The sequence below is a fragment of the Rhinolophus sinicus genome, chromosome 5 (genome assembly GCF_057876585.1).
Source record: "Rhinolophus sinicus isolate RSI-liver-muscle chromosome 5, RSI-T2T, whole genome shotgun sequence".
Classification (NCBI taxonomy): Eukaryota; Metazoa; Chordata; class Mammalia; order Chiroptera; family Rhinolophidae; genus Rhinolophus; species Rhinolophus sinicus.
The window spans coordinates 86,827,101-86,851,838 of NC_142505.1; the positions used below are offsets into that span (position 1 = coordinate 86,827,101).

The window sequence follows — 24,738 nt, forward strand, 5'->3', positions numbered from 1 at the left end:
GTCACAGACTATCTCGCTAAGTTCCTGCAGGTCACGGACTATGTCTTCTATTTCTTTTGATTCATACCCTAAGTTAATTACCTCTCACCATATTTATAGGTTAGCCTTAGTTTTATTTAAATTTTCTGGGCTACCTTAACTTTTGAATTTTCTGATGTTCTGTGTTTCTAATTCCCTTAAGTTTATGTAGGGAATATGAACCAATTTTATTTTTATACTGAGCAGATCATATTTAAGAAGTAAGATGTGCTCAAACACACTCAGCTATTGAATTATTTAATTTATTTTTTGATTATTCACATGAACGGGCCTCCTTCATAGTACAGATGTTTGAGAGGTGACTCGATTTCATGTTCACAATCTCCCTTGAGTACCATACAGCAGCAGGGTTGCCCTTAGCCCTGGGGTCATTTTTGGAGGAGCAAGAAGTAGTTTAGTCATTGATGAACAGTTCTAATTCCACCTCACTACTCCTGGGCCTATGTTGCTCTCTGGAACCTGTTCTTCAGCTTAAATCTCAACTTATCACCCAGAAAGTGAGTAAAAAAAATGTCAGGTAGGTAAGGTATATATATCTCACATATCTACTTGGCCAAGTTTGCAGATATTTTAATTTTATTTTCAAAATAAATATTTGAGATTACTAAGACATACCAATTTTTATTAGATTTAAAAACTATCTTATGCATTTATAATGTAAAACATTTTGGAGAATACTGTTTTTTCTGTATCATTTCAAGAACTAAAAATTATATTCTGTGCTGTTCAATTCTCAGACATAAAATTTTACTACAATGTGAGATAAGGTTTTTGTTTTTTTTAAGTAAGGTAGTTCATTTTATGTATCAACTAGTGTCAGGGAGAGACAGCACAGTAAAGGTATATTATTTTTCTTACAATGTAGCCATTGTAACATCATTAGAAGTTCATTGTAAGTTTATTATTAAAATGAAAGTTGCTTATCCCTTACAGTTCATTTAAAACCCTCAGCATAATTTGTTTTTGTCAAAAATATGCTGCTCAGTAGTGAGTCTTGAATATTCCATTCATTTTAAGATTTTAGTAAGATTCCTTATTAATACTTTGTCAGTTGATGCCTTATTTTTTTTATTTTTTATAGGAGAGACGATAATAAAGACATTGATTCAGAGAAAGAAGCTGCAATGGAAGCTGAAATTAAAGCTGCCCGAGAAAGGGCCATTGTCCCTCTGGAGGCCCGAATGAAGCAGTTCAAGGACATGCTGCTAGAGAGAGGGGTCAGAAAACAATCTTTGGGGGAGATATTTCTGTTTTGTATAAGTAATATAAATATGTCTTGCTAAAAGGTCAAATCTAAGGTTAGTGCTCTTGTTGTGGGGGGGGATAAGGGAAGCCTATCAAATTACTGTTCTTTTTCAGGCAGCCTTTTTTCTTGGCTAATTATATCATGCTTAACTAAATGCCATTTACCATCCTTTTAAGTACAAATAACATTTTAACGTTTATTGGGTCATTAAATTTTGGTGAGTAATGTAAGACGAGTATTAACATTGCGGGATGGCGGACTACCTGGGATAGGTAAGGTATATACGATTCTTCCTTTAATATCTTCAGAATGGATTATGATTAAAGGAGAACTGGTACTTTGTGATATTGTTATTAATGAAGCTTAATTAAGAAGGGATTTCAACGTTTTGGTTATGTGCACAGACTCATGTGAATTAAGTAAAATTCTCGATTTTATATCAACATTGTTCGCAAGATTGGAGCAAGCATAGGAAACCAAAATACAGATCTTCAAGGCTTTTTCTGATGTACTGATTTTTAAAATGTCACACAGTAGTGGTTATTTTAATGAGTAATTAAGTGTCTGTTATTTCTATATAATATAGAAATGTTCAGAGCCAATTAGTGTGGAAATTTTTGCTATTGCTAGCCTCCCACTGCTTGTCATTTATTAGTGATGGAAACTTCAGGATGGTTTTTATTGTGTCTCCTTTTTAAGCAGATGTCCTGTAGATTTCAAGTAAAAGTATATGACCTTTATGTTTTTAGAGTCAACTTAATTCTGAGGGCAATGTATTTTTTATTTTAAAGGTGTCTGCGTTTTCAACATGGGAGAAGGAGTTGCACAAGATAGTGTTTGATCCTCGGTACTTACTTCTCAATCCTAAGGAGAGAAAACAGGTAAAAGGAGACTACCATTTAAGAAACATATATCACTTGCCAGGATAATTTTTAAATTGTAGGGAATAAAGTACCATCCTGTATTTTTTCTCCCCTTTTCCTAACACTACTACTTTAAAAAACAGAGTCTCATATCTTGTAACACAGTCGTCCTCCAGGTGGGCGTTTCTGCCTTGGGTATTAGTTTTGCCCTTATGGGCATGGTTATTGCCTCACGGAGATTTTGTCCTTATGCCTCATACACACTGAGGTTATATCTAAGGTTTCCAAATTCATTTCAAGTGCATTTATTAATTTATTGTTTTATTGGGCAAATGATGCAAATTTAGGGTAGAAAAGTGGCAAAGTATAAATGAGTAAAAAGCAAAAAAATACCATTTATAATTCTACCCAGCAAATAGGACCACCTTTGAAGACTTTGGTTTATAGCCTCCCTGACCACTTTGTGTGTGTGTGTGTGTGTGTGTGTGTGTGTGTGTGAGTGTGTAAGTATAATGTAGATAGACAGCACTGGAAGACTTAACGTGTCTCACACACTACACACATGAAGTCCACATCTATGGTGAAAATGTCTTTTCACCATAAACTTTGAGAAATGATGGACGCTTCAGGGTCTCTGCTGAAGGAGAGTTGTTTTGTTACTGAGTTGCCATTTATTCCCTTGATGATTCAGTGACATGGGATCTCATGGTGATTGCTTCTTTCTCTAAAGCATTACACACTTCCAACTTACATAATTTCTGAATTACCTGGATCACTCCGACTAGGGATTTCTGTAACAGGGTATGTTAAACCACTGGCTGTAGCGTTGTTGAGCTTGTAAGATTTCATTTGGCAACAACAGTGTCCTTCTTCCATATTTGTAATTTAATGGTTGGAAGAATTCTCTACACAATTTGTGCATATAGGTCTAACCATAGAGTTTTTATGAAAAGAGGAAATTTACAGTGTGCCAGACATGTATTTTAGTACTTGTAATAGAAAGACATGACTTTCCAAATATATTTACATCAGCATTTCAAACACAGTAGTCTTTAAAAGCAAAAAGAAAAAATGACTGTGTGTGATGGTCTTTCTCACTTGAGTTGTTGGCCCTACCAAAACTTGTTCATCAGCCTTAATTCTTAACTTGTCTCCACTGTAAATTTCAAGTCTATCGGCAAATCTACCTCCAAGAACTTTTCTAAATACTACTACTTACCATTTTCCCTACTAACACCCTGATTCACACTACCAAACTATAATACAACTCTGAACATTTGTGTAGCCCCTAATTGATCTTGCTTCCTTCCATCCATTCTTGCTTCTGTGTAGTCAAGTTCTTTTTCCACACAGCAGCCAGACTAATTTTGAAGTTTAAGTGACAAATTAAGGCAGTGGTCCCTTGCTTAACATCTGTGCAGTGCTTCCCATCTTGTTTAGGATAAAATTGAAAGTCTTTATCATGGCCTGTAAGATTCTGCATGCGTTCATGCCTGCAAACTTTTTTTTTTTTTTTTTTTTTGCCTGCAAACTTTTTGAAGCTCTTTTACATTTATTTATTCATTCTAGCCACCCTGGCCTTGCTATGCCTTGCACAAGCCAGGCACATTCTGGTACTTCCTATTCCCCCTGCCTGGAATGTTTTCTCCCAGGTGTTTGCATAGCTGGCTTCATCATTTCACACAGGTACTTGTCCAAATGCCTTCTGAGCAGCCTGTCTAGTGTTTAACCTCAATATCCTTGAAGACTTACTTGAAAACTTTTATAACTTCAACTTAAACTTACTAACTTTTCTAACATTTTGTTCATGAGTTGATGTTATAAGAAAATAACTGCTTAAAATAGAACATAAAGCCAAGTGTATTGGGAAGCATGACACCACAATTAGGACAAAGTTAGAAGCATACGAGTAACAGAACTCCTACTAATTTTCTGAGATGTTCTTTCTCAGAGAATAATTCCTAACCCTGGTGTGGGTTATCCCAAAGGAGGGGATGTGAAGTTTCCTCCAGCTTCTGAAAAGAAAGTTAATATAAAGTCACTTGGATTTTATTTATAATTTTAATACTCTTTTTATAAGTAAGAAAGTATATACTGAGAAAAGAGAAGGATTGGAAACAACTCTCCCCTTCACATCAGCATGCAGATACTTGCATGATTTACTGCAATGCTATATTTAGGAAGTATTGAAAATGACCTACCTGCCTAGCAGGGGACTGGTGAGACAGTTAGAGATGTTCTGTGTGGCTGTTACAGACTGGTGGAGGTATACGCACACGCACACACACATACACAGAGGATGCCCAAAAAATTGTGTACCCATGACTTGTATTCATTTTTTGTTATTGGTATATATTATGACAATTTTAGTAGTTTTTTTCCTTTCTTAAAATGTGTTCATTTTTTGGCACCGTGTGTGTATTTTATATATATAGACTGACCTGGAAAGATGTCTAAGGCATTTTAAAGAAAACATTTTATTTTGGTCTTTTCTCAAAGATATGCATGCACGTACTTAAAGAGCCCAATAACTCTGTATGTTATTAAAAATATTAGAGTGCTGCCCCAATTTTACCTTCCTGAAGACATTTCTTCCAGAGCCTTGTGACTTACTTCAGTCTGGACTGGTTGCCCTCTACACCTGGTGTACACTGTCACTTTTGAGGAGGACAGCTCTTCACCATTATCCTGGGGAATTTCCTTCATCTCTCTGGTTTTTGGTGGGGGCGGGAGTTCACCTGTTCCCTACATCATAAGTCTTTTCTGACTTGATTTATTCCTGTTTGATGCATTCCATCCTGTAGTAGCTTCTTGAGAGAACATGCATAGGAAATAAATATTTAAGGCCTTATATATTTAAAAACATGTTTATTATATCCTAATTTGAAATTGGCTGCCTAAGGAATTTGAAGTTGGAAATTTTTTTCCTTCAGGATTTTGAAGGCTTTGCTCTACTTCTAGTTTTAGTGTTTTTGAAGCCCGTGTGTTACCTGTTCCTTTGCATGTGGACCTGTTTCTTTATTTTTCTTCTGGGTAAGCATGTAGGATTTTTCCTTAGTCTTTAGTGTTCTGAAATTTCTTGGTGATTATGTACCCTGGTGGAATGGTCTATTGTGCTGGGCACTTGCTGGTTCTTTCAGTGTGGAAACACATCTTTCAATTTGGGAGATTTTCTTGATTTACTTTTTTTATTTGCTTCTGTTTACTTTTTCATTCTGGGACAGAATTTGCCCTTCTGGTTTGGTCTGCACAGTTTCTTTTCTTTTCTGTCCTGTTTTCTACCTCTGCCTTTGGTTTTAACTTTCTAGATGATTTCTGCAATTAGTTTTTTTATTTCTTCTGTTATCTTTTAATTTCTAGGAGTTCTTTGAGTTTTTCTTGTTTTACTGAGCGATCTTAGCATACTCGTATAGTTGGGCTCTTACCATTGGGGGCTTTATTGAAGAGCAGTGGTTCTCATCCAGGGGCACTTGGGTTGTCACAGCTGAAGGGATGCTGCTGAGCACTGTTGGGCCCAAATGTGGAAAGTGTTGAGGTTGGAAAACATGCTGTAGGGCGAGTGAGGCTGGTTTGTTGATCCCCTGCAACAAGTAATTTTTAGGCTAGTCAGATTCTGGATAAGAACTTGCAGCCTCCTGGCTGGAGGGCACAGTTTTTGCTTTGGTTCTGAGAGAACTGTGTTGTAATGTTTGCTTAATTCCTACATTCTCAGTCTGGCGTACCTCATTTCTAATTCATATCCCCCCAAGTCCAAAGATTCTGTGTTATCATCTAGAGCAGGGTCAGCATATTTTTAACATAAAGGGTCAGGTAATATTTTAGGCTTTGTGGGCCATCTGGTCTCTGTCACAATTGTGTAACTGCTGTTGTGATGGAGCCCCATAGATGTAAGTAAAGGAATGAGCAGGACTATTCAAATAAAGCTTTATTGATGGACACTGAAATTTGGATTTTATTTAATTTTCATATGTCATGAAATTTTATGCTGTTTTTCTATCCAACCATTTAAAAATGTCAAAAGAGGCAGCAGGCCAGATACGGTCAGCATATCATGATTTGCCAACTCTTCTTGCTCTAGAGAACAACTACTTGCCTTTTATTGAAGTTCAGGAGTGGTGGTGCCCCCCGGATACATAAACTTGGCGGGGGATGGCTAGTGATTGTACTGCTTCTTAAACAGCCTTATTGTAGCTGTACCCCACTCGCACTTCCAAGGGTGTTTTGTGCTACCAATTCCTGAGCTGTTTGAAGATTCTCTAATAAAAAAATGGTTCCTTTGTTTTCTTGATTGTTGGTTTAAGGATCAGCTTTCTTGTATCTGCCAAATCCTTTACCACTCGTTCGTCTGCTTTTCAACTTACAGAGTTACTGTTTCTCTTTCTTCCATTTCCCTGTTCTTGTTGGTTTGTGACTTAAAAAAAGAAATCCCTCTACTGTCATTTTATTAGTGTTTGAAGAAGGCAGGAAATAGGTGTGCATGCTAGGTTCTTCCTCTTGCCTATACATTATTAAGCGGGAAACAGGTAAAGCATGGTTAGATTTTGGTGAAAACAATTATTTTCTTAAAGAGAAATTCAGAAATAAAATTAAACTATAGATTCCATACTTTTTTTTTCCTAGAAGGGAGTTGAGAGGACTAATTAATCTTAAACATTTCTAAATTGCTTGAAATTCTTTTAATAAGCATGTATTCCGTTTATAATTAGGAAAAATAAATGAGAGGGACTTTTAACTTTTCTATTCTGGAAGCCTGAGCAGAAGACTATATGTTTCTATAGTACTATTGACTAAAGCTTTAGAGTGAGACTTGCTATAGATCAGGGGTGTCCAAACTGCGCCCCGCGGCGGGCCAACTGCGGCCTGCAATCGATCCATTTTTAATTGGCCCGCAGCAAATTCCAAAAATATATTTAGTTTACTTAAATAAACCAGGTGAGGCAATACGTACTTCATCTCGAGTGAGTGGCCCAACTGTTTGTGTATTTCACCGCATATGGCCCTTGGTGAAAAACGTTGAAAAAAGTTTGGACACCCCTGCTCTAGATAATCTGCATATAATTGAGTTACCTGTAGTTATCTATTTTCCTACTATAGATTGGGCAGAGATAGTGACTTAGTATTTTTTTTAATAGATTCCATAATTTGGTACTTAAATTATCTACATGAAAGACTGACTTGTCAAATTGGTTTATTTTTGTAATAGGTATTTGATCAGTATGTAAAGACCAGGGCAGAGGAAGAACGCAGGGAAAAGAAAAACAAAATAATGCAAGCCAAGGAAGATTTCAAAAAAATGATGGAAGAAGCAAAATTTAATCCCAGGTATGTAGTTCATTACTGTCAGCTATCAAAATATGTATGTGTTTTCTCCTAAGATCAGTTGAAAAATTTTTAAAAATTATATATATGATCTTTTGGATATTTGGACCTGAAAAGCTTCTTATTTGATCTTTGATTTCTGCCTTTCTAGTCTTCATTCCTAATATATTTCCTTTAGAGGAATACCTGGTTCTCTATGAGAGAAGCTGGTTTTCAAGAAGGGTAACTTTGTTTTAAATGCTTCCCTGTGGGAACAAGTTTCCTTCTCTAGAAACTAGTAAATAATAGAAAATCTGTCCCTGTCTTCTTTACACATAATAAATTTCAGAGCAGGGACATTATTTTGATTGAGTTTCGTTTCCATTTTTCTGAGTGTCTAGATTATAGTTTTGTCTGACGTTTTCAATTCATTCTTAATATGTATTGAATATATGTAATGGGCTGAAGAAAATGAGATACTTTACACTAGCATTATAATAATAATAGCATCAATTATTGGGTATTTTATGTGCTCTTAAAGATATATGTATGAACTTACACATATATTTTTACATGTATGCACCTAAAATGTGCACATATACACACACACACACGCACACAGAGTATCTCGTTCAATTTTCAAAACAGCCAATATGATTTAGGTACTCATCATACCCATTTTACAGATAAGGAAAATAAGACATAAGCAAACTAGGTAACTTGCCCAAATGAATGTGGGATTTCAGCTAGATTCCAGTGTTACACAAAATAGTCCAGGCAGGAAGAATGCTTTCTTATTTATGCCTTAGTTGTGGTAGTAGTGGTATTAGGTAATTGTGAATACCTCAGAACATGTAGAATTTCTGAAACTGTAAGGTAGAGTCATGGAGTCTAGGTTAAATGGCACGTTTTATAAAAGTTCATCTTGTTTCAAGTTATTTTTGTCAGTGGAATGATGTTTGAGAAAGTATATTTCGTATTATAATTTTATATTTGAAATATGAAGAGAAACCTGCTGTGGCATTGATACAAATTTCCGGAAATAAAGCCTATAGAAGATTGTGGCTTTGAAGAATATAAATTCCTTCAGTGAGTGATAGTTTCAGACTCTCCAGAGGGCTTAGGCTTTTTCTTAATTTAAAGAGTGAGCTCATGGATCACGGTGGGCGAGACTGGGTTGTAAAGGACATTTTTGGAGGCAGTTGAGGAAATTTGAACATGGATTGTTATTACATTGTATTAGTAGAGAATTAGTAATTTTCTTGAGTGTTGTGGTAATGGAGAAAAAGGGGTTTATTCTCAGGAGATGCCTGATGAAATATTTATAGATGAAGTCTCATGGTGTCTACAGCTTATTTTCAAATGATTCAACACAATATATGTATTTATTAAAACCCTCTGTGGGTCTGGGCATGATTGAGACCCAAAGGTTTTCCTTTTATGGATTTGATGAAGTAAGTCTTCCGGTGTCACAGTACCCAATTGATGTTCTTTGGAGCAGATGGAATTGTTAGGGTGATCTGTGCTATGGGGTTCCTTCAGGTCATGTACATGACTGGAAGTTTTAGTATTTGGGGCATTGTGCTGTATTGATACATTTAATGCTAGCATAGAAATTAGGACCAATTTTAGTAAGTAGCAGAAGACAAGGAGGAATAACTTAAAAGAGAAAATATTGCCCACTGACCTAAACTTTTCTGAACTGGGAAAAGACCACTATCACAAAACTGTTTGGTAGAGTTTGTAGATATAAAGCACTGGAGTTTATTCCAAGGGAAAGAATGACTGGGAAGAGTTACTTATCTTTAGTGCCTGTCTCCTCTATGTCTTTTGTCTTTTTTAATGGACATTTTGGGTCAACTCCTGATCACTGTACTGTTCCCCATCCCCTACCATTGGTCATCACCCACCCCACCCCCGGCCCTCCCCCACCAAAAAGGATTCTTATACCATATCTGTTATAAAATAGTTCTTTTTAGAGTTAAGAGATGAGTCATATAAAAACATCTCTATGGGAATCCAATGCTAAAACTTCATTTTAGTCTGTTCTGGTAAAAATTATTAATTATTTTACCTATTATAAATAATACAAATAAGTGTAAAATAATTGAATTCTCACTTTTATACATTAATTTTACATTTTTAAAAGGTTTATTCTTTAATCGCAGTATTGTCTTTTCTAATACTTTTCTATACTTCCTAAAATTATAAAGCAAGGTGCTTAATTTATTATGGAAGAAAACAGATTTAGTGGACTACATGTGATCCTTTTTTTGAGATACACTTCTGTTTTACCTTAGAATTTTATTGTGGTTACATATCCATTGTCCAAACCAGATTTGCAACATATCTTGTTAAAAGTGTTGAGTCAATGAAATTAAATATTGAGAGTAATATCTAATATAAAAGATTATTAGAATCTGGCTGGTTAGCAAAGCTTAAAAATAGTAAATGTTAGCTGTGAGTGGTACTTGTAATCTTCATTTGATGTTTTAAATTCTTTATAATTAAAGCCTGTAATGTTTAACATATAAGTTTAATTTGCATTAAAATAGTTAAATAGTTTTTAAAGAGGGAAAATAAGCTTTATATTTCCCTCTTAAAACATGCTAAATGTGGAGTGTTTATTATAAGAGTAAATTCTTATTATAGAAGGAAAAACCTTTAGATATTAAAATATGTCCAAATACATGAAAGCTGTATATAAATGCCTTTTATTCATGAAGAAACTTTTGTTTTACGCCTATCCTCATTAGCCCTCATAGGCTTTACCCTTGTATTTAGCCTGCTTGGTGTTTGCTGGGCTTTTGGGATCTATACATTAATGTTTTTCATTAAATTTAGAAAGCTTGTGTTCAGTATTTTTTCTGCTGATTCACTCTTTTCTCTTTTAGGATTCTAATCACACATATATCAAGTGTTTGATATTATCTTTCATGTCCCTGAAACTGTTCTCCCCCTTCCTCCAATATTATTTTCTGGGTCCTCTTTTGATGAGAGAATTCCTACCGATCTAACAAGTTACGGACTCTTGCAAGTTACTGACTCTTGGTTCTGTCTCTACTCTCATGTTAAGTCCGTTCAGTGAAAATTTCCTGTCAGTTCTGTTTTATAGTTTCCATATCTCTGCTCAAACTCACTATTTGTTCATTGACCATGTTTTAATTCTTTGAACCTATTTTGATTTAATTCTTTCAACATAATTACAGTTTTAAAGTACCTGTCTAAGACAACATCTGGGCATCTTGGGTTCCATTTCTATTGGCTTTTAAGTTTTTTGTCTATGGATCACATGTTTCTTTGTATCTTTAGTTATTTTTAATTGAATATTGGAAATTGGATAATAGGTAGAGATTCTGGAGTCTCTTATCTTCCTCTGAAGAGTGTAAATTCTTGCTTTAGCAGGTAGTTCAATTACTGGCTGATCACCTTAATTTTAGGTTTGATTTTATGCTTTGTTAGTGTGGATCTTAGAAACTGGAAGGTATTTCTCTCAACCTCCCAACTTTGTCTCCCTTGTGGATTTTTTTGGTCATCGTCCTAATACTGTTTTTTTCCAGCACTACTCAGTTTCTAGTGTCTCCTTTTTGCTTTTAACCGTGTAGCAGCTTGGTACAGGAGGTGGTCTTCCTGTCTTACACAGCTGGGCCTTGGCCGTGGCCGCCTGGGGAATCCCTCTGTGGTATTCTTCTGGGGCACCCTCTCACTTGAGCTTCTTCGCTGGCGTATTAGCACCCATACTCGGACCTTTGCTGCGTCTCACTCATTGGGAAAGTTGTGCTGCTTAGGCGCTACTAGCTCTCTGCACCGTGGGAGATTGTCCTGCAGCAGAGAGGGCAATGCGCTTGCCTCAGTATGCTCTTCCTGTTGCCCACTGCTTGACGTCAGTTGCCTTTTATATTTTGTCTTGTGTTATAACGTTGTTTATGGAAGGAGAGCTAATGCAGTTAGTTATTCCACCATGGCTAGAAGCAGGCCTCAGCCTCATCTTAGGATGGAAATAGATGAACTCGTAAGTCGCTTGAGCCACATAAATTCTTTGCTCTCTGATGTGTGGATCCCCCTGCCACCATACAAATCTCTAACCTCATTTTCACCCGTTAGCCCTTTTCACTCCTTTCTGTAGCTCATTGTTCACTGTTTAGATAGAGGTTGGGATTTGGTGTCTCTGGTTTACATCCTTGCTGGGAAAATGGTATCTTCTGTTATACCTTTCTAGAAGCAGAAATAGCTCTACCACAGTTAGCACACTTGCCGTTTTGTTACAGAGCTACTTTTAGTGAATTTGCAGCCAAGCATGCTAAAGATTCACGATTCAAAGCAATTGAAAAGATGAAAGATCGAGAAGCCTTATTTAATGAATTTGTGGCAGCTGCAAGGAAGAAAGAAAAAGAAGATTCGAAGACCAGAGGTGAGAAGGTAAGATGGTTTTAGTTCCAGTGGTGTGATTGATGGAAGTGTGAATGGGAGGGGCCTAAGCTGGTGCTGTGCTTCTAATCTCATTCACGAGCATAAAAGGACCCACATTTACTGTTTAGTCTTTTAACTTAATTTTTACTATATAATTGTTTACATGTGTGTATTCTCTCACTTGACTTCCATAATGCTTATTTTAGTAGCTTCACTAAACTGCATAGGTTTGCTTTAAGTTTTTTTAATACTAAGATGCCAGGTAAACCCAGAACTGGTTGTTGATGCCTCTCTGGTGCCAGCTAAGTGCCTGCGAAGATTTCAAGATTCTTTATAGGTGGTAACATTTAAGTTTCAAAAAGCTTCTTTATCTTTTTTGTCCTCTAAAAGCATTTTAGTGACTTTCTAATCTTTTAGTAAACATATCTCACATGTGAATCATTGCTTATCAGAATTAAAGGTCAGCTATTAAAGATGAATGAATTCCAAATGTCATTTGATAGTGTCAGGAGTGGAGAGGAGCTCACCACTGGGGAGCCAGACTGGTAGGGAGATGGCACCAGTGGCGTGTGAACCATCAAAACCTGCAGCTACTCTCCTCAGTGTCCCTGTGTGCTTCGTGAATGGGGAGAAGGAACCTCTGAAGCCTAATCACTCTTGACATTTCAAATTGCCTCTTATTCCAGGAAGTTAAAATATCATAAATTCTATTTAGAAATGTTAGGGAATTAGTATCACTTTTGCTGGGAAGAAGCCTCTTTCATTGAAAATAACAGTATTAGGTGAAATGACTTTTGTCAGAAATGTTTCAAATTTCCTGATTTGTTGGGCCTAAAAGTAGATTTTTCCAGAATTATTTCAGTATTAACATTTTTTTGGTAAATTATGATACTTCTCAGAGGAAATGTGCAAAATTGAGTTCTACTTGAACATCTTATGTGTTATATGAGAAACATGTTAATTGATTGCTAGTTTTGACTTTTAGCCGTAATCTATTTGATTAAAGAAAACCAAGTAAATAAATGATTGATATGGTATGATTTGTATGATTGCTTTTATACAAATTAAATGTTTTTTCTCTTTGCATTTGTAACTAATTTTTTTCTTAAACACTTTTTTAATGTAACTATTTTATGTATTCTGTTTTATGACAAGTGGATAGAGTTTACAGTTTTGTGCTGTGCGGCCTGTCAGTCATTTCAGTTCTGACAGCTATTAATCACTGATACGTAAAATATTATGGGATTCCCTAGTGAGGAAAAAATTGGTATCTCTCTGTGTGGTGACTTTAGCCTCCCGCAGTTCCAGTACTTTACATTTTTTTAGTCTGTTTCCTTGTGAAGTGATGAGAGTTGTGCCCAGAATGTGTTAATTAAAATAAGAAACTAAATAGACATTACATCTAAATAAACCTATTCAGCTTTATTTTCTTTTGATTGTAAAATTTTAATTCTCTATAGGTTTGGCTTTGTACCATTACTAAATTTAAAAAAAAAAAGGAAGGAAAAAGAAACTGTCTCAGCCAATTTAAAGAATGCAAAATCAATTACTAACTAGGTCATGAAAGCAGAAAACTTTAAGGGTTAAAATGTAGTATATTTTATATTCACATTCTGAGAAGTGTTTGGCTAATAAAGTTTTACCACATTCTTCATGACTTTCACTGTATATTTATTCTTATGAAGTATATTGTCTGTACTGTTTTTTGGGTTTGTTTTTAATCACATTTTAACTGTGTAATTGAATAGCAAGATCACTACCAGTAGCATGCTGGTATATTGGGTGTCTCTTTTCTTGTTCTTCTCTAACCGAATCAGTAGCTGAGTCAAAAGCCTGTGAAGGACACTTGACTTGGTGAAATCTTTTTTTTCCCTTCCGTAGGCATTTTCAAGTTAAAAGAGTACAGTCATTTTCACGTAGCTTTCACTGGTAATTTTCCATTTTACAAAAAAAGTGCCCCTAAAACTGTTTATTTTTAATAGACTGTTTTGTTTGCCAAAGTATAGCTACAGTCAAGTTTTTGGTTTTTTAATTATAATTTATTATAACCAATTTTTATAAAATTTTGGTTCAAATAATTTACCATTTGGAAAAGCACATTTGAAGTTGCACATAATGCAGTTAATCCTTAAGGCTCAAGGGACTGTTTCTCCCTATTAAATGAAACAGCCTAGATGGTAAGGTACTTTTATTTAAAGTTTACTTTGGTTATGTATCACACATTTAAAAAACTATCATTTTTATTTTGTAGGCTTTGTATTTAATATTTGAAAATTATTTTAAGTTAATATGAATTCCTATAGCTTAGAAAGATTCCTATTTGATAGAGCGTGCATGTTTTATTTAACTTTTATAAATTTTGCATTCTAGTTATGTGCATCTTGGGATTTGGTGTTCATCATGTCAGATACAAAGTAGACAAGATGAACAGAAAATTGATGTTAACATCTCTAGGTCAAGTAGTTTCTTTATCACGTCTGGAAATACTGGATTTATGAGTATTTCTCATTAATCCAAATAAAGTCAAGATCCAAGTTCAGTAGTGGAGAAATCTGCAGTTGATTAGCTCTTGTCTTTAAAAAAAATCCTTTAATATAGAAACTGTTTCTTATAACCTTACAAGTATTTTCCAGAAAGGACCTCAGCCTCCCTTTTAATCCTCTGATAGGAGAAATAAAGTTATAGAAAGAAATGAGAGGTTTGGAATAGGCCGCAGGAATGATTCATTGATTTTGTGCCAACACATTTTAAATTCTGATTTCATTCCTACCTTCTCATTCCCTTGTTCAGGTGAGAAGGCAGCATGTTTAATCTCTCTGGGGAGGAGAGGTTCTTGACATGGTCAGAATCTCTGTTGAAATGACTTTGGCTACCTTGGTTATCTTCCCTGGTAGGAGTACAGAATGATATAGATGAGATTAAATTTTAATACAGGTCCTCAGTGGTTCATAAAAATAAATGCCTCATTTATCCCTTTCCCTATTTTAAAAAAATTATAAATACAGTTTGGGAGAGGGGTCCTAAGTATTGTATATGTTGATACTAAAGGATTGATATTGTTTAATACCTTTGGTATAATGTTACTAACTTGGTACATCAGTTGTTAAATATGTTATTTCATTAACACTTATAATCTGAGTCATATAACGGTAAAGGCATACATATTTAATGGCTAAAAAGTACAGAAAATCTGAATGTAGTTTTTTAGTAATGATTAATTAATTATGACCAACATAGAAATGCTGTAATTTTTTCTTGAATATAATGTTACAAACATTGCTCTTTTTTAAACCAAAATACAAAAATTTACCCTATTTATTTGTTTTCAGGCATTTGACAGTATAGTTTTAGATTTGTAATGAATAAGACCTGCTATTTGTGCTCAATTATTTCTAAATTCCTGTATTTTAACAAAAAAAATTTCATTCATCTGCTTTTTAAAATAAATCATTTTTACCATCTTGATGCTAAAGTATTTTACTGTCAGTTCGTAAGCTGGATCTTAGCTAAAAATAAATCCAAAGTCATATTCCTTATGAAAAGATGACATTGCTGAGATCAAATATTATAAACAATATAAAAGTTTTTTCTATATTTGAATAATTTCATTGGAGAATATGATTTATCTTGAATTTGGTAGATTTTAAATGAGAGCCTATATGTGTGTTGATTTTTATATGTCTCATGAAAGAGCAATCTGATACTCTTACTAAAATTTATTCCACTCTAAATAAGTGCATTTAAAAAGTTGTTATTCTCATCTTTAAGGTAAGGGAACTATATTTGTTTTTGTAAACATTTAGATATGAGGAATTTCTCATGGCACATTGTTTTTCCCCCCCCCATGTTGTTTTGAAATGCAGATTAAATCAGATTTCTTTGAACTATTATCTAATCATCACTTGGACAGTCAATCTCGATGGAGCAAAGTAAAAGACAAAGTAGAAAGTGACCCACGTTACAAGGCAGTGGATAGTTCATCAATGAGAGAAGACCTTTTCAAACAATACATCGAAAAAATAGCCAAGGTAACTATTGTGTTGACTTGTACTGTAACTGTGGAATCATCAAATCCTTAACTGTGTTTTTAAGGTATTTGCTGCTCCTTGGGGGTTTGGAATTTTTCTTGTTGATATTCTGAATATAAGAATCTCTAGTAGTTGATTTGGAAATGAGGTACAGTATTTAGGTATATTCTTGGTAAAAACTAGGTTTTGAAATTTTACATTTGGCAAACTTGTTCTGTAGAAACGCTTTGAAGCAGTGGTAAGAAGGATAATGTAATTTTACTTTTACAGAATTTAGACTCAGAAAAAGAAAAGGAGCTTGAAAGGCAAGCCCGCATTGAGGCAAGCCTCCGAGAACGAGAGAGAGAGGTTCAAAAGGCTCGATCAGAACAAACGAAAGAAATAGATCGAGAGAGAGAGCAACACAAACGAGAAGAAGCTATCCAGAATTTCAAGGCTCTTCTGTCTGACATGGTATTGTTACTCTTTCACCTTTCTCTCTGTAAAGTACTGGATCTTACCAATCCATAACATTACCTCTTAGTCAACATTTTAATGTTCTTTAACTTGACTCTGAGGGAAACAATTTGGTAAGTTATTTATCAAGCCTTTTAAAATTGAGTGCATGGTTTCAGCCCTGTTGAAATAGGAAAACCCTAGTTATTTAACATTTTCAGAAGTTGGATGTTTTGTACGTATGAAAATTCATAATCTCTCAGTGTTAAAGCTTTATTTTTATTGGTTTTGATGGATGCCATCTTAAATTATTACACTGACTGGCTGTAGTAATAAATTGTGCAGAACATACTTTAAATTTGTTGTTGTTGATCTAAGGTCATCAGTGTGATGACCGGTTATTGTCCATGTAGATGGTATGAGATGTAGGACTAAGGGTGCACTGACCCCAGGAGATACCCTGGAACGTTTTTGAAAATCCTTCTGCATTACCCAGGGTTGCTGAGGTATGTAGGTTATTTTGTCCCTGCAGTGAAGGCCCTACTCCTGCTTCTTTTCTCTCAGCGGGCTCTTCTCATCATTCCTGTCCCATTACAACGTTTCTCCCCTTGCTTCTGCCAATCTTTCTGTTCTCTGGACAGCTGGAGTTGTTTCCTCATCCTTTCCCTGCCTCTACTTCCCCGCTGGGTTCATCTTATTGCAATCACAGAAATCTTTGTAGAAGACAAAGCTGATTTCGTCACCCTCCCTGGTGCTTACTCTCACCAATGGCCTACTCTTCAGATTCTGTCTCCTCCACATAATATAAAAGACTCTTCATTTCTTGATCCCCGCACCTTCGTATTACCTAACCCTCTTTGGTTTCCTCTCTTGCCCCTAACTAGGCTCTAGCCTTGCGGAACTTAACCTTTAATGAATCACACTGATGAATCCTACTATTGCTCATGCCAGTCCCTCGACCGAGAATGCTTTTAAACTGCCCAGCACAGTGGCGAACTTCCTCATTCTTCAAGAGCACACGCAGCTGTCTCTTCTGTGAGGCTGACCCACCTGGGCAGACCTGAGCTCGCTGTTCCTTTTGTTGCCCTGTGCTCAGCGTATACCTCTGCAGCACCAATGACATGTGACCGCAATGACTGGCTTATGTGCCTGCTTCCCTAAAACAGTGAGCCCTTTGAAGGAAGGCATCTTATTTTGTATTCCCAGTGCCAAGTATAGTACTTAACCTGACACGTATTTAGATGCTTGATAAATGTTGGTTAAATCAGTGTTTGTTTTTTCTTCTTTCTTACCTTTTTGTATTTTCAACCTCCCATATCTTTTATCCTTGCCAGCAGTGTGACTTTTTTGATAATGCCATTACCCACATTGAAGCATACCGTTCTGCTGGTTGGTGAACCAGCAAGGCCTGTCTTCTTGTCTGTTACCTTGTCTTCTTAACCATGTTCATTCTTGCTTATGCTTCCAGTATGTAATTGATAAGTCCAAATCTGAGTTTAGGATTTGTGGTGTGTGTGTGCTTGCGCTACTTGGTGCTATAATTAGACAATGTATATCTTATTTCATTTGTATCCATCTCTCTACTAAAAGTTGGTAAGGTGTTAGGTAAAATACCTAAGTATTATTAAAGTTCTTGGGGACCATGGTTGATGGGAGATACCTTCTCTTCATCCTTTCCCACCTTTACATTCATACTTGATAGCTTAGGTGTGCTCTGGGAGGTAGGTTTTCTGACTTAAAAAGCACATTTTCAGTGACTGCTTAACTAACGTGAAGTCACCAGAAGCTTCTTTTGTTAAATGTGTCATCTTTTGTAAACAAACGAGATTTTTATTGTTGAAATATAAGAACATACGTCTGGTGATGGATACAGTTCTCTGTTTCAGGTACGGTCTTCAGATGTGTCATGGTCTGATACCCGGAGGACTCTCCGGAAAGATCACCGCTGGGAGTCAGGATCCTTGTTGGAAAGAGAGGAGAAGGAGAAGCTCTTCAATGAGCACATTGAAGCGCTCACCAAAAAGAAGAGGGAGCACTTTCGGCAGCTTCTGGATGAGACTTCTGCAGTAAGTTCCTTGTTTGTTCTTACTGATCTGCACAGATCGCCGTTAATAGTTCCCAAAAGTAAAACATTGGTACGATTTTTAGTGGTGTGCTCTTTAGATCCATTACTAGAATTCATGGCTTTTATGACACTTTCTTCTAGGATTTTTTCCCAATAAAATGTTGATGGCATTCTTACTATTTAGAAATTATTTCCTTTTGCAGTTTTCAAATTCATACCTGCTCCTGTGGCTATTCAAAATATCCTCAGCAGGGGCCCGGCCCGGTGGCTCAGGCGGTTGGAGCTCCGTGCTCCTAACTCCGAAGGCTGCCTGTTCGATTCCCACATGGGCCAGTGGGCTCTCAACCACAAGGTTGCCAGTTTGATTCCTCGAGTCCCGCAAGGGATGGTGGGCAGCACCCCCTGCAACTAAGATTGAACCCCGGCACCTTGAGCTGAGCTGCCGCTGAGCTCCCGGATGGCTCAGTTGGTTGGAGTGCGTCCTCTCAACCACAAGGTTGCCGGTTCGACTCCCGCAAGGGATGGTGGGCTGCGCCCCCTGCAACTAGCAGGGCGGCTGGACCTGGAGCTGAGCTGCACCCTCCACAACTAAGATTGAAAGAATAACTTGAAGCTCAACGGCACCCTCCACAACTAAGATTGAAAGGACAACAACTTGACTGGAAAAAAGTCCTGGAAGTACACACTGTTCCCCAGTAAAGTCCTGTTCCCCTTCCCCAATAAAAAAATCTTAAAAAAAAAAAAAAAATATCCTCAGCAGTGTGTGATCAGAGATCCCTCCTAATGATAGATTTAATAGATGCCCTTTTATTGCTCCATTTTCTATCTGGTATCATGGCCCCTTCGTGTGGCAGTGTGAACACTGTTGTCCAGGTTTTGCTCTTGTTTATCTGCTCTCTTTTGGTGATGGTTTCCTCAGAAGTTAGGAAGTTGCCTTGGAAATGCAGGGTTTGCAGGTGATTGTCTTAGGCCCCCTTGCAAGTATGGCCATGAAAATAACTCTTGTGGCAAGCAAACAAAAAGAAACTGCCTTAAAGCTGCTTGCTTGTCCCTAACTAGGCCGGGTATACTTGAGCATTCTAAGCGATGGCAGGTCAGGGTGTGATACTACGTACCACGCGCTGCGGTTTGACCCCTTGGTAAGAGAGTTGTATTTATGTTTTTTATTCACTTGTCTTTTCAAAGATCACCTTAACATCCACGTGGAAAGAAGTAAAAAAAATCATTAAGGAAGATCCTCGGTGCATTAAGTTCTCCTCCAGTGACAGGGTAAGAGGATTTTTGTCTGAGCTTTACTGTCAGTTTATAAATGTTAATTGGGTGCTTAATCAGCAGCACTAGTATCATGACCAAAATTAAGTTGATGGTTTTAAGTGTATAACAAGTGTATGAGAAACAGATTTGGATTTGAAGTTCACATTCTCCTTTTTGCACGATCAATTAACAAGACAGCACAATAGAAACTTTAAAAATTTCATCCTTGGGGTTAAAACTGTAGTTTGGGATCCCAGAGATTTAATGAAGCTATAGTTCTTACTTATTGTGTAGTCAGTTGCACTGGATGGATGTATTCAGGCTGGCAGTTAATGCCACGCTGTCAAAGTGCCTCACTGAAGCTACGCCAGCAGAACTCCATAGCATCATCTCTAGTTCTTGAAAGCTCAGAGGCTTTGGAGTAGGGGAACCTCAGATGCGTGAGGTTTGTGGAAGTGGGGCCCTGTTCTGGTGCCCGGTGACTCCCATGTAGGGAACAGACTCACCTCGGGTCTGAAATAGTGAATGATGTCAAGGAAAGTGTAGCTTACTCCAGTCTGTTTTATTCCTTGGCCTTTCATTTGTTCTTCCCATCATTCTCCTTTCCTGGTTGGTTTCTCTAGGTCTAGAACTCCAAATACTCTTCTTTTTCATACCCTATTAAGTTGTGTTTTAGACGTTTGGGCCACAAGATACACATGGCTGGGAAGTGTGGCAGATACACAACTGAGAGATCCAATCACAGTTTCTAACTTTCTGATTGTTTAGAATTGATAATAAGGTCTTTTTTTTTCTTTTTTTTCTTTTAAGCCCAGAGAGTTTATACCTGTCATAACTATTACTAAAAAAGTTAAATGCTCAGTATAATTTATTTATGAAAATTAGGTTGATGTATCCATAAATTATACCACATTAGTATCTTTGTGCTAGAAGACATAAATACAGTCTATCGCACATTTAACTCTTAATTTCTTTATTTTTTAAGAGTGTCTGTCTACCACTTGAGGTTGTTACGAAGATTAAAGGGGATATCCTCATAAAACCCTCAGTGCAGTGTAGCACATAGCAAGCCCTCAGATTTTAGCCACTACTATTATATTATGTGGTTCCTAATTCTTGCTTTCTTTTTTTCTAAAAAATGTACATTGCAGATCTTACATTTTAATGACTGTTATGAATAGATAAATGTACCTTACTGTGTTTTTCTTTTGAATTTTTTATTTTATGATTTATTCATGTGACTTAGAAATTTAACAAATAAATTTATTTATAAATTTACTGGTTTAATATCTGATTTAATTTTGGAATTGTGGATTTTTTTTTCTAATCTTGTTGTCTTTTTGCAGAAAAAACAAAGAGAGTTCGAAGAATACATCAGAGACAAATACATCACAGCCAAAGCTGACTTCAGGACGCTTTTGAAAGAGACCAAATTTATAACATATAGGTGTGTGCAATGAAATGTTTCATATCAGCAATTATCGTCTTTACTAGTTCTTGCTCTAATGGCCAAAGCATACTTTGCATTCACACACATGTTGACATTATTAATTTTTAAGAATAATAAGCCAACTTTTATCAAAGGCCAAATACAGCCCATCTGTACCTTAACTTTTTTTTTTTTGTTTTTTAAAGAAAGGGCCCAGATGTCAATTCTTATTTTGTGTTACCCACCATCCAGTTTTTTAAACATACTTTTGTTTTTACTTCACTGCTTTTTTAGGAGTACCCCCAACTATTTAAGAGTTGTATTTCATGAAGAGAATTTTTAAATAATCCTTCACTATCAATTATCTTTGCCTCCTCTGAAGACTATTCAGTGTTGTTGAACCATTCTGAAAGTTGAAATCTTATTTAAGCTCAGCAAAAGCTTTTTCTTCTCAGAGGAAAGCAGTTTCCTGGATACTTTTAACTAAAAATTTTAAATTATAAAATCAGAGCTTTCAAACAAGATTTCTCTGTAACATACCCAGTAGTTCCCCCCACCCCCAACAATTTATCATCAGGAAAAGTTTTACATTGCTTAGCCACCAGTAGGCAGGAAACCGTTGTTGTTTCATGCTCCGGCTTTTCTTCTTTAAGAGAAAAAAGTTGAACCATCTTAATGAAGGGTATGTGCACGGGAGGATAGATAGTGCTGAGGGTGTGGTTTTTAGGTATTTTGTCATTGGATTTTTTGGTCAGGATCCTTAATGTTTTGCATCAGCTTGAGCTTTTAAACTAGATGTGAAGTAAGACTTCTTTCTACATTTTTATAGTTAATTTAGTGAAAGATGTGAAAGTGAAAGCTTGTGAAAGATGCTGGGATTGGCAGCCCTGCAGACTGAAGTCCTCTGTTCATCCACAGAACAGGTACAGCACGGGCAAGATTTACCCACCCACCCTCAGCCCTGATCTGGAGGGACCACCAGTAGGGGTGGGAGGGTAATTCAGCTTCTGAGGCCCTTTCACTCCTTGGAGTCTTTGCTGAGGCGACTTACAAAGGTGACCACTGCAGTGAAATTTTTCTTAAAAAAAAAATTTAAAAAAAAATGGAAACACAATTAGGAACTAGATGGACATTTCCAGCTCATTTCTGAAAGACCTGTGAACAGCAGTCAGTAATTCTTGGACTTCTTTTCTTATTTCAGATCCAAAAAGCTAATCCAGGAATCTGATCAGCACCTGAAAGATGTAGAAAAAATTTTGCAGAACGACAAACGGTATCTAGTCCTAGACTGTGTGCCAGAGGAGAGGCGGAAACTGATTGTGGCGTATGTAGATGACCTGGATCGCCGGGGTCCACCCCCACCACCCACAGCGTCAGAGCCCACGAGACGATCCACAAAATAACTGCATACTCTTCCACAGGGGTATCTATTAATTCAAAATGCTTGCATGAGCCAATTTCGGGTTTTTACATGTTATGTGCAGTAGTCAAACAATTGCAGAACCATCTGACGAAAAGGAGGAGAAGCATTTGTGAACAAGTTGCTGAACAGAGAACACTTTGGAAATATTTATGCTTTTCTTTGTGTGGCATGACTGACATACATACTCAAATATAGGCTGTCTCTAGTAAATCTAAAAATTTGAAGCTAAAAATCATCCTTTTATGAGGTGTGGAAGTCAGTGACTTTTGGTGACGTTCTTCTAGCAGTGTTATACATGCAAGACATAAGAGCATTTGTGGTTTGAACTTGCAAGATACAGATACCACAGACTCCAAGAAAACCTAAGTTGGGGTTTGTTTTGTTTTGATTTTGTTTTTTAAAGCGGGTAAAAGAGAACACACTGAAAATTGAATTCTTCCAGAGGTTAAGATTATTATAATGGACATACTTTTACCTTTGTCTCTAAAGAACACTTTAGTTTTATTTGGTCACTTATGTGCTTTGATTATCCCCTCTAAATTATAGGCCAGGTCTTGTTGTTTAGCCTAAGAGAAGATTTCTGTAGTAATTTCTTCTCAGGTATGGAACCACGGTCATACTAACATGTGGGCCATAATAGGACTGCTGGTTAAACACCTTTTATTCACCATTAAGTGATCTTTATCAATATTCTGCATTAGACAACAGATTACCTTTCTGGGTGTTCCTTGTAAACTATACTCCTGTTGGAATGTTAAACTTTTGTTTCTAAAGTTTAATTTTAAGATGTTTGAATGTTCAGTTTATGTATTTGAACTACAATAAACCAACCCTTTTTATATATGTGGATTGTATATGATTATTACATAATTTGTAAAAACTTCTTTTAAACCTGTTCTTTCCAGCAGCAGCTGATGTAATTTAGCACAAAGAAAGCTGACTTTAAAATTGGATATCACATCATTTTGAAAGGCTCGAGTATAATAAATTACTTGCAGCATAAGACAGAAGGGGCTTGGAAAGAGCCATTTTGGTGTTCAGTCCCTCAGCAGTATCTCACTGCTTTATATGAAGATGCTGAATTTTGTGGTCTTGTCTTTGCCTTTTATATTAACAGTGATAGTTAATGCTGCTTTGGCATCCTTTCAGTGTGTCGTACACATCATACCATAAAACTTACTTTTGATTCCCAGTTGTTCTTGGCAGCTTTACCTCCCCAGTTTAAGAAGATCCTATTTCATTCCTTCATAGATTCCTAGTTTCAGAGTACCACATAAATGTTTAGAAAAATATATGTTAGTAGGATAATCTATTTTCTCTGTTATCTCACACCTTCTATGATTGTAACAAAACCTAAAAAGGAAACACCAACTGATTTGTATTTGTATGTTACAGACACACATCACACACAAACACATTCACATCTCTGTTATAAATACTTAGCTTAAATATATTAAGTGCCACGAAACTTACATGAACTCTGTGTAGAAACTTAGAATTATTTGGCTAAGGTCGACTGGTAAAATTGTAACTAACATAATTTTTTTGTTTCCCCTTCTCTCTCTTTTTTTTTTTTTTTTTTTTAAGTTTATTTTTATAAATTCATTGAGTGGTTTTTAATTTTTGTAAGGAGTGAGACTGAAATGTTTAACAAAAAAAATGACTGTTACAGATATGTGACTGTCCTACAAAGGTGAAATTTCCAGAGTGCTTTATTTTGTTATTTTGAATTCCATAGTATTGTTTGCCCATGCACTACATTCTGTTTCTCAGAGTAGTGTGAACAAAATGGTTTGGTGACATCTAATTTCCTACTTTTATTGTAAAGTACTTGGGATTGATTGCTGATACAAATTGCAAATCAAACTCTTCTACGCAGATTTCTTTAAGAGATCAAGCCAGGACTTTGTGTGTTAGGTTCTTAATGAAAGGGATGTTGTCATCACACTGGGTTTCCATATCTGCATCTTGATTTGGTGCTTCTCAGCAGACTTTGTAAACATACACTATTTCGTTTATTCTGAGACCTGTGCCAATGTTAAGGTCTGACCTTCCCATAAAGCCCCATTGTGCCAAAGGGTAAGTTTGAAAGGAGCATTTAAGACAAGACAGCTTGAAATCTCCTTCTGAGGTGAAACATAATTGTTTTTATTTGTTTACAAGTTAAAATATCAAACACTGGAATTTTATGTCCTACATTTACTATCTATAATGTATATAAAAATCTTAAATAGTTCATCGCAGACAA

At 36.2% G+C, this 24,738-nt stretch overlaps 1 protein-coding gene across 10 annotated transcripts in view; it reads left to right on the plus strand.

Annotated features, from left to right (window-relative positions):
- TCERG1 (transcription elongation regulator 1) overlaps positions 1–23,333 on the plus strand; it is a 55,669-nt gene extending 32,336 nt beyond the window's left edge. For 4 of the 10 annotated variants that reach the window (XM_088798691.1, XM_074313725.2, XM_088798692.1 and 1 more), the window contains 11 exons: positions 1–99; positions 1,121–1,256; positions 2,077–2,166; positions 7,352–7,470; positions 11,715–11,865; positions 15,720–15,884; positions 16,155–16,337; positions 18,206–18,385; positions 19,570–19,653; positions 20,985–21,085; positions 22,269–23,333. In XM_088798691.1, coding sequence (XP_088654817.1) covers positions 1–99; positions 1,121–1,256; positions 2,077–2,166; positions 7,352–7,470; positions 11,715–11,865; positions 15,720–15,884; positions 16,155–16,337; positions 18,206–18,385; positions 19,570–19,653; positions 20,985–21,085; positions 22,269–22,470 — 1,510 coding nt within the window. In that variant the 3' untranslated portion in view covers positions 22,471–23,333. Of the gene's footprint in view, positions 100–1,120; positions 1,257–2,076; positions 2,167–7,351; positions 7,471–11,714; positions 11,866–15,719; positions 15,885–16,154; positions 16,338–18,205; positions 18,386–19,569; positions 19,654–20,984; positions 21,086–21,896; positions 21,991–22,268 lie in introns of all 10 variants that reach the window. The other 6 variants (XM_019739090.3, XM_019739092.3, XM_019739093.3 and 3 more) reach the window with 3 other exon arrangements.
- The last annotated feature ends 1,405 nt before the right edge of the window (positions 23,334–24,738 follow it).